This window comes from Mustelus asterias, unplaced genomic scaffold (genome assembly GCF_964213995.1).
Source record: "Mustelus asterias unplaced genomic scaffold, sMusAst1.hap1.1 HAP1_SCAFFOLD_2557, whole genome shotgun sequence".
NCBI classification, from domain to species: Eukaryota; Metazoa; Chordata; class Chondrichthyes; order Carcharhiniformes; family Triakidae; genus Mustelus; species Mustelus asterias.
In genome coordinates, this window is record NW_027592502.1 from 31,243 (window position 1) to 41,833 (window position 10,591).

Genomic DNA, 10,591 nt, shown 5'->3' on the forward strand with positions numbered 1-10,591 from the left:
CAGATGACAATTTGATTCACTGCATGTGAGGTAAAGAAATGACTGAAGGCACTGCATACTGCAAACTCTGTCAGCCTGGCTGTACTCCAGCAATGGTACTGAAGAATTGTGCTCCATAACTAGCCATTCCCCTGGCCAAGCTGTTCCAGTACAGCTACAACACTGGATCTACCGGACAATGTGGGAAAAAACAGGGCAAATCCAATCTGATGAATTGCTGCTCCATCAGTCTGCTCTTGAACGTCAGAAAAGTGTCATCCTTCCAGTACCTCATGAACATCACTGCAGGAGTTCCTGAGGGTGATGTCCAAAGCCCAACCACCTTCAATTGCTTTATCAATGTCCTGCCTTCCATTATAATGTCAGTAGTGAGGATGCTCACTAATGATTGCACAATGCTCAGTACTGTTCACAATTCCTCAGAGACTGAAGCAGTCCATGCCCATAAACAGCAAGACCTGAACAAAACAGAAAATGGTGGAAAGGCTCAGCATGTCTGACAGCTTCTGTGGAGAGAGAACAGCTAACCCTTCGAATCTGGATGACTCTTCGACAGAGCTAGCGTCTTAAGCTCTGAAGAACTTTCAGGCTTAACCTGATAAATGGCAAGTAATGTTTCACTGCACAAATGCCAGGCAAGGACCATCTCCAACAGACGGGAATCTAACCATATTCCCTTTACATTGAATGGCAGCACCATCGCTGAATCCTCGACCATCAACATTCTGAGTGGTGGGGGCGCACTGGGACCATTGAACAGACACTGAACTGTAAACACTATGGCTCCAAGGGCAGATCACAGTCTGGGAATTCGGAGATGAGGAACTCGCCTCCTGTCTCCCAAATTTTTGCCCACCATCTCCAAGGCACAAGTCAGCAGTGTGATGGAATCCGCTCATCTTGCTGGATTGTCTGCAGCTTCAAAAACACAGAAGAAGCTCATCCATGGAAAATGAGCCCACTGGATCAGCTGGCCATTCACCAAACTAAACATTGGCTGTCTCTACCACTGACGCACAGTGGCAGTATTTTACCACATACAAGGTGGAATGTAGCAGCTCACCAAGGTTCCTGAGCCAGCATCACCCAAACAGGCACTATCCATCACTGAGATGGCCAAGGATATCAGAAGGATGGGACACCAACCAGCTTCAGATTTCTTTCCAAACCACACACCATTCTGACTTGGAATATATTGCTTTTCCATCACTGATGCGGGATCATAATCCCGGATGTCCCTTCCTAATGGTTTTGTACCAGATGCTCTGCAGAATTTAAGAAGATGGCTCACCACCTCCTTCTCAAAGGCAATTGGGGATGGGCTGCAAGTGTTGGCATTGCCAGTGATACCATCATCCCATGAAAGAATTAATAAAGACAAGCGCTACCCACTGTAGAGGTGGGTAATTGTGCCTGTGTGTAACCCAAACACAGTCACGGAAGAGAGAAAAAACAGCTGCGACAGGACAAATAGTGTGACCATTGCACAGGCCAGAGGAATTCTAAAGATAGATCTGGTGGAACTATTTAATATACTCAGCGAGGGTCTCAAATGTCCAGGTGTTGTGCTGTGTTCCATACAACCTGGATCTAGAGTGGAGAAGCTTTGAAGAAAGTGTGATGCAATACAATGTTGACCAGATGCTTCATGATGAGGAACCCCATGGACCACAGGCCAGGGACATGGGATATGTGTCAGGGAGGATGGAGATTCAGTAATGCAGACATGTTTTCCAAGAACCTTGACTCACACAGCCATTCAGTGTAATAAATCTTCACCATCTCCAGCACTGTTGCTGTTTCTGTGAATGTTTTATAATTTCCCTGGAGCCGTCACGACATGAAACAAAGGTATTGGAATTGTATTGACCTGATTCAGTGCTGTATTTCCCATCTCACATTCCCAGTGAACTGTTAAAGACCCAGTAATATGGTGAAGGATTTTTTTAGTGGTGCTCCATCTCTGAATTTACTCAAAATACAGACATAACAAAGTGACCAGTAATAACAAAGTATAATCCTGTGAAACCCAAGGAAGCAACCCCACCATGACAACCACCGGCATCCCCGCACTTTCCGCTGAGCTGCAGGCAGCATCTTACCTCTCTCCTCTCCTCTGGGAATTTTGATGACCGTGGCCTTTGTCCTCGGATTTCCTGAGTCCTGGAAGGATCCGGCCAACTGCGGGTCCTCTGCACAGATGCTGGAGTTGTCTCTGTCATCATAGCTTCGTGAGGTGCTTGTGTCACAGTCGGAGCAGAAGGGGACCCACTGCCCACACCAGGGGCATCCTGAGAGGAGCTCCCGAATACTGCAGGCAGCCGCTCCTCTATCCATTCAGGGCAAACTGGACCCTCCCTGCTCAGCTGGGGAGGTCCTGGCAGTTACTCCAGCCACATTTTCCCACCCCTCCTGCAGCCCGTGTTCCACAGAGCTCATGGAGGTGGTGAGAACATGCAGGTTCATGTGTATTTCCTGTGGGTGATAGGCTGGATGTGACTCTCCATGAAGATCACCAATCTCTCTGTGGAGGATGCTATTTGTGCTCAGACCTGAGACATGGTAACACTGCTGGCCTGGATTGACTCCTCCATCCTTTGTGTATGGATACACACAGCCTTTGGAAACTCCACCAAATGTTAAAGTATCCTACGCTGCAGCTCCAGTATCTGCTGCATTGTTAAAGACTCCAGTCACATTTCATCTTCCTGAAGCTGACAATGACCTGTCCCCTCGAGAGTGTGAGTGAACTCAGCTATTCCTGCCTCCATCAGCTGCTCGGGTTTGTGTGTGCTCTCCTGTGCTGCCAGATTGTAACCCCTTTGCTAATCGTGAGAGACATTATCTGCTCTGGCGGACGTTATAGAGTATAATGTGACAATCCATCCTCTGACCCCTCCCCATCTTCAGAGCTACACGCCTGTCTCCCGCTCACCGCAGCTGTTGATTTGTGAGAGAGTGAAGAATGTTAGAGGGTAATACACATTCCAACATGTCCTGCAGACTGTTCCTAAACCAGAGCTCAATGTGACCAATGGAAGACACACAAGCACCAGGTTTTGGACTCAGCAGCAGAGTCTCTCCTGTGCCCATCCATTCACTCACTCACTCTCTCTGGATCCACAACCCATCTCACCATCAGCGATTGCCCACCCAGCCTCCAGGTCTCCCAGCTCCAGCACTGCATCTTCCATTGGCATAAGGATGACACAATCCAGACACTGTCACTCTTGGCTCCTTCTCTGATGGGTGAGTATCAATGGAAATTTATGTTCTTGTAGAAGAGGGCACACAGCGTCAAAGACACACACAAACCTGACGCTAATTTAGACTGCCCATCATGGGACCACCAGGATGGTCACTCAGTGTTGGCAGTGCAGCAGCCATCTCTGACTGACTCTTTACTCAGAGAGCGGTTGGGGTGTGGAATGGACTGCCTGCTGTCATAGTGAAGTCGGACACTTTAGGAACTTTCAAGCGGTTATTGGATAGGCAGATGGAGCACACTAGAATGATAGGGAGTGGGATAGCTTGATCTTGGTTTTGGACAAAGCTCGGCACAACATCGTGGGCCGAAGGGTCTGTACTGTGCTGTACTGTTCTATGTCCTATGTTCCATGTAACCCTTCACAGAGAGGCTGACATGTTCCTGAAGATTGATGCTGCTGTCTGGACATTGCCAGTGTCTGGGTGGAGATGGTCTTTCCACAATTTCTCTTTCATCCTTATTCACATATCAGCCTGTAGGCTTAACGCTCACCTTGTCAGAACATATCAGATTATTCATCTTTTGCCTCATTGCAGCCACTGCTCAGACCCTTGGCAGTGTCTATCCAGACTTGCTTGGGTTGATGTGACAGGTCTCCTTCTCCAGTCCTGAGGGAACAGAACCTCCCTCCAAACCGAAATAGCCTTGAGAATTTCCAGGGAAGTGTCAGCGAATTGGGTTGAATCTGCCTTCTGCCATTTCAGCTCTTTGTTCATTAACCAGGGCTCCCTCACTGCTCCCTTCAGAGCCTTTAAAAGCGCTGCTGGCTGCCTTTAAATCTGGTGCTAGGTTTGCCTGAATTGTGCTGTCCCCTGCAGCCAGTGGTTAAGCTCTGCAATGCACAGGGATTTGGGGGAAGGTGGGGGAATGCCACTTAGTGAATTGCTCATTCGGAGAGTCAGTGCAGACACGATGGGCCGAGTGGCCTCCTTCTGCTCTCTAACAATACTGTGATTCTGCCTGTGCTGCCTGAGTGGGCGGATTTCCTGAACCTGTCAGACATTTACTGTGCCCGTTCTGGCTCTGTGTGGAGTTGGTTAGTTCAGTTGGTTCGGTGTCTCCAGCGTGATGTAGAATGACGCTGTTGTTGAGGGTTTGGTTCTCGTACTGGCTGTGGGGTTAATGGAGTCCCAACTCTTTCCATATCCCCACGTTTACTAAGTTGTATCCCTGAAGCGACATGTACCAAATTGTGTCTCTTTCTATTGGAGAGATTTCATTGGGGACTGTGGCTACTAACACTGTCCACACGGCAACATCACCAACTTCCAGTTCAAATATCGATAACATTTTCAACCACTGTCTCCACAGAATTCTTACAGAGCACAATGAGGCCATTTGGCCCATCGTGTCTGCACCAGCTCACCAAATTGACATTCGAAATTCGTGTCATTCTCCAGCCTTTTTGTCGTGTCCATTTTCGTAGCTCATTGCCTATCTTCAAAATATCATCTAATTCCTTTTTGACTGCTTCGATGCAGCTGACCTCCACCACACTTCCCGGCTGTGAATTCCAGACCCGAACCACTGGCAGTGTGAGAAAGGTTTCTGTCGCATCATCTTCAACCCCACCACACACTCCATTCCTGAGCCCCAGTTAGAATACTCACTGTCTCCATCTCCTGGTGTCCCTGTCTAACTGCACTCAGTTAGAATACTCACTGTCTCCATCTCCTGGTGTCTCTGTCTAACTGCACTCAGTTACCCCCCTCACTGTCTCCATCTCCTGGTGTCCCTCTAACTGCACTCAGTTACAATACTCACTGTCTCCATCTCCTGGTGTCTCTGTCTAACTGCACTCAGTTAGAATACTCACTGTCTCCATCTCCTGGTGTCCCTGTCTAACTGCACTCAGTTAGAATACTCACTGTCTCCATCTCCTGGTGTCTCGGTCTAACTGCACTCAGTTAGAATACTCACTGTCTCCATCTCCTGGTGTCCCTGTCTAACTGCACTCAGTTAGAATACTCACTGTCTCCATCTCCTGGTGTCTCTGTCTAACTGCACTCAGTTAGAATACTCACTGTCTCCATCTCCTGGTGTCTGTCTAACTGCACTCAGTTACCTGCCTCACTGTCTCCATCTCCTGGTGTCCCTGTCTAACTGCACTCAGTTACCCCCCTCACTGTCTCCATCTCCTGGTGTCTCTGTCTAACTGCACTCAGTTACCCCCCTCACTGTCTCCATCTCCTGGTGTCTCTGTCTAACTGCACTCAGTTAGAATACTCACTGTCTCCATCTCCTGGTGTCTCTGTCTAACTGCACTCAGTTACCCCCCTCACTGTCTCCATCTCCTGGTGTCTCTGTCTAACTGCACTCAGTTAGAATACTCACTGTCTCCATCTCCTGGTGTCTCTATCTAACTGCACTCAGTTAGAATACTCACTGTCTCCATCTCCTGGTGTCTCTGTCTAACTGCACTCAGTTACCCCCCTCACTGTCTCCATCTCCTGGTGTCTCTGTCTAACTGCACTCAGTTAGAATACTCATTGAATGTCCCGCGCTGTACATTATTATTGGTAATGATATTATCCTTAAAAACACTGGATTTACCCTGATTCCTGTTATTTTTCTCTCTCTGATCTCCAGTCTGTCTGGTAACGATCTCACCGATTCTTCTGCCGAGGACCTGGCCTCTGCTCTCAGTACAAACCGCTCACTGATAGATCTGGATCTGGGTTTCAATAAACTGGGAGATTCAGGAGTGAAACTGCTGTCTGTGCCTCTGAGGAATCCGGACTGTATAATACAGAAACTGTAGTAAGTAGCAGACTGTGTGAGATTGTGTTTATAATAACTGAATATTCAACAATATAATTTCACCACTGGTATTTGTATAAAAAACACTGCCCATTACTATTGGCATCAGTTATGAATAAGGAAAACTGCTTTTCCTCTGACTCCTGTTGCTTCTCTCTCTGATCCCTGAGCAATGGGATGTCAGTCCCACAGATCCTTATGTTGAGGGAGTGGGGGAATAATGTTATGGTTCACCCTCTGAGGTCCAGTCATTGGCAACTGCAAACTGTATTGAATTTCTACCTTCGGGTGTGCTGACTCTCAGAATCCCCAACCTGATCCAATCACATGACTTCATATTATAAGAGCCGACAGCTTTGACAAATCAACAGAAAAGGCAATGAGGGACAATTCGCCTGGGAGCAAAGGTCGCCAGTCACAAATCTGATAGGTTTGTGGTCACAGCACAGCTGAAGTAACGTATATAGTTTTGGTCACCTTATGAACGTATTTTATAAACATTTGAGAAAATGTTGGCTTGAGTCTTTCATGGCATGCCAGGCTTATCTTATGAAAAAATATAGAAATTATTCGTCCTATACTCACTGCAAATGGGACGAACCACGGCTGATCATGGTCGGCAGGGTGGTAGAGCTGTTAGCACTGCTGACTCAGAGCGCCAGAGACCCGTGTCAATTCCGGCCTTGGGTGACAGATTGTGTGGAGTTTGCATGTACTCTCCGTGTCTGCGCAGGTTTCCTTCAGTTACTCCAGTTTCCTCCCACATGCCAAAGATGTGCACGCTAGTTTGAGCGGCGATGGTAAATTGACACTTCATGTCAGGGGGATTTGCAGAGTTAATATGTAGGGTTACTGTTATAGGGCCTGGGCGGGATTGTTGTTAGTGAAGGATTGATGGGCCGAATGGCCCACAGCTTGTCTGGACTTGCAGATTCTCACTGGCTGTCCTGTCTGGAGACAATACACATCTCTTTAACCTGTGCTTAATGCTCCCTCCACTCACACTGTTTGTACCTTTAAGACTTGATTATCTGTAAAGACTACATTCCAGTCATTATTCTGTAAATTGAGTTTGTGTCTCTGTATGCCCTGTTTGTGAGCATTTCTACACTCCACCTGACGAAGGGGCAGCGCTCCGAAAGCTAGTGGCATTTGCTACCAAATAAACCTGTTGGACTTTAACCTTGTGTTGTTAAACTTCTGACTGTTCCTAACCCAGAGCTCCATGTGACCAATGGAAGACACACAAGCACCAGGTTTTGGACTCAGCAGCAGAGTCTCTCCTGTGCCCATCCATTCACTCACTCACTCTCTCTGGATCCACAACCCATCTCACCATCAGCGATTGCCCACCCAGCCTCCAGGTCTCCCAGCTCCAGCACTGCATCTTCCATTGGCATAAGGATGACACAATCCAGACACTGTCACTCTTGGCTCCTTCTCTGACCCTGTGTGCCCTCTTCTAAAGCACATAAATTTCCATTGATACTCACCCATCAAAGACACACACAAGCCTATGGTGCTGCCAGACTGCCCATCATGGGACCACCAGGATGGTCACTCAGTGTCGGCAGTGCAGCAGTCATCTCTGACTGACCGGAACCCTTCACAGAGAGGCTGACATGTTCCTGAAGATTGATGCTGCTGCCTGGACTTGCCAGTGTCTGGGTGGAGATGTTCTTTCCACCATTCCTCTTTCATCCTTATTCACATATCAGCCTGTAAGTTTAACACTCTCCTTGTCAGAACATATCAGGTTATTGATCCTTTTGCCTCACTGCAGCCACGTGCTGCCTGCTCTGGCCCTCGGCAGTTTCTATCCAGACTTGCTTGGGTTGGTGTGACAGGTCTCCTCCTCCACTCCTGAGGGAACAGAGCCTCCCTCCAAACCGATATAACCTTGAGAATTTCCAGGGAAGTGTAAGCGAATTGGGTTTAATCTGCCTTCTGCCATTTCAGCTCTTTGTTCATTAACCAGGGCTCCCTCACTGCTCCCTTCAGAGCCTTTAAAAGTGCCGCTGGCTGCCTTTAAATCTGGTGCCAGCTTTGCCTGAATGGGGTCTTCCCCTGCAGCCAGTGGTTAAGCTCTGGAATGCACAGGGTTTTGGGGGAAGGTGGGGGGATGACACTTAGTGCTTTTCTCAGTCGGAGAGTCAGTGCAGACACAATGGGCCGAATGGCCTCCACCTGCTCTGTAACAATTCTGTGATTCTGCCTGTGCTGCCTGAGTGCACGGATTTCCCGAACCTGTCAGATATTAATGTGCCTGTTTGGTTATATGTGGAGTTGGTTAGTTCATTTGGTTTGGTGTTTAGAGTGTGATGTAGAATGATGCTAAATCTGAGGGTTTGGTCCTCTTACCGGCTGTGGGGTTCATGGAATCCCATCTCCTCCCATTGCCGCACGTTTATTAAATTGTATCCCTGAAGCTACATGTAACTAATTGTCTCTCTTTCTATTGGAGAGAAACACAAAGAACAAAGAAAATTACAGCACAGGAACAGGCCCTTCGGCCCTCCAAGACTGCACCCACCATGCTGCCTGACTTAACTAATACCCCCTACCCTTCCGGGGACCATATCCCTCTATTCCCATCCTATTCATGTACTTGTCAAGACGCCCCTTAAACGTCACCACCATATCTGCTTCTACTACCTCCCCCAGCAACGAGTTCCAGGCGCCCACTACTCTGTGTAAAAAATCTGCCTCGTACATCTCCTTTAAACCTTGCCCCTCGCACCTTAAACCTGTGCCCCCCTAGCAATTGACTCTTCTACCCTGTGAAAAAGCTTCCGACTATCCACTCTGTCCATGCCTCTCATAATCTTGTCGACCTATATCAGGTCTCCCCTCAACCTCCGTCGCTCCAGTGAGAACAAACCAAGTTTCTCCAACCTCTCCTCATAGCTAATGCCCTCCAGACCAGGCAACATCCTGGTCAATCTTTTCTGTACCCTCTCCAAAGCCTCCACATCCTTCTGGTAGAGTGGCGACCAGAATTGAACACTATATTCCAAGTGCGGCCGAACGAAGGTTCTATAAAGCTGCAACATGACTTGCCAATTTTTAAACTCAGTGCCCCGGCCGATGAAGGCAAGCGTGCCGTATGACTTCTTGACTACCTTCTCCACCTGCATTGCCACTTTCAGTGATCTGTGGACCTGTACACCCAGATCCCTCTGCCTATCAGTATTAACATTTTATTGAGGACTATGGCGACTAACACTGTCCACACGGCAACATCACCAACTTCCAGCTGAAATATCGATACATTTCCAACCATTATCTTCACAGAATTCTTACGGTGCCCAATGAGGCCATTTGGCCCATCGTGTCTGCACCAGCTCACCAAATTAGCATTAGGAATTTGAGTCATTCTCCAGCGTTTTTCTCGTATCCCCGCTCATTCTTTATATTCAAAAAATCATCTAATTCCTTTTTGACTGCTTCGATGCAGCCGACCTCCACCACACTTCCTGGCTGTGAATTCCAGACCCGAACCACTGGCAGTGTGAGAAAGGTTTCTGTCGCATCATCTTCAACCCCACCACACACTCCATTCCTGAGCCACTGACCATCCCATGTCCCTCCCTGTGACTCAGGGTAAAGACATGGGAATCCTGTGCTCTTCCCTTTCCCCATCATCCTTTTTGTCATTTAATCAGTCTGGCACTTCCATTTTGTTCTTTCCTTGTCACCCGCCCATCCCCAGCTCCCTGTCACTTAAAACAATTTAATTCACCGCTATTTCCAATTTCTAAGTTTCGCGAATTGAACTGAAACTAAATCTGTTTCTATCTTCACAGATATTGCCTGACCTGATGAGAGTCTCCAACATATTTATTCATATTTCAGATTTACAGCATCAATAGAATTTTGCCTTCTGTATGAACTGAAGTTGTGTTTCTTGAATGTCCCGCGCTGTACATTATTATTGTTAATCATCTTATTCTTAAAAACACTGTGGATTTACCCTGATTCCTGTTATTTTTTTCTCTGATCTCCAGTCTCCGTGGTAACGATCTCACTGATTCTTGTGCCGAGGACCTGGCCTCTGCTCTCAGTACAAACCGCTCACTGATAGATCTGAATCTGGGTTACAATTACCTGGGAGATTCAGGAGTGAAACTGCTGTCTGGGGCTCTGAGGAATCCGGACTGTAAAATACAGAAACTGCAGTAAGTAGCAGACTGTGTGAGATTGTGTTTATAATAACTGAATATTCAACAATATAATTTCACCACTGGTATTTGTATAAAAAACACTGCCCGTTACTATTGGCGTCAGTTATGAATAAGGAAAACTGCTTTTCCTCTGACTCCTGTTGCTTCTCTCTCTGATCCCTGAGCAATGGGATGTCAGTCGAACAGTACAGCACAGAACAGGCCCTTCGGCCCACGATGTTGTGCCGAGCTTTATCTGAAATCAAGATCAAGCTATCCCACTTCCTATCATCCTGGTGTGCTCCATGTGCCTATCCAATAACCGCTTAAATGTTCCTAAATTGTCTGACTCCACTATCACTGCAGGCAGTCCATTCCACACCCCAACCACTCTCTGCGT

At 47.5% G+C, this 10,591-nt stretch overlaps 1 protein-coding gene across 1 annotated transcript in view; it reads left to right on the forward strand.

Annotated features, from left to right (window-relative positions):
• LOC144489801 (NACHT, LRR and PYD domains-containing protein 3-like) overlaps positions 1-10,206 on the forward strand; it is a gene marked incomplete at its 3' end in the record, with an annotated part of 35,773 nt that extends 25,567 nt beyond the window's left edge. The window contains exons 10-11 of the mRNA XM_078207650.1: positions 5,858-6,028; positions 10,036-10,206. Of these exons, the coding sequence (XP_078063776.1) occupies positions 5,858-6,028; positions 10,036-10,206 (342 nt within the window). The remainder of the gene's footprint in view (positions 1-5,857; positions 6,029-10,035) is intronic.
• Between the last annotated feature and the right edge of the window lie 385 nt (positions 10,207-10,591).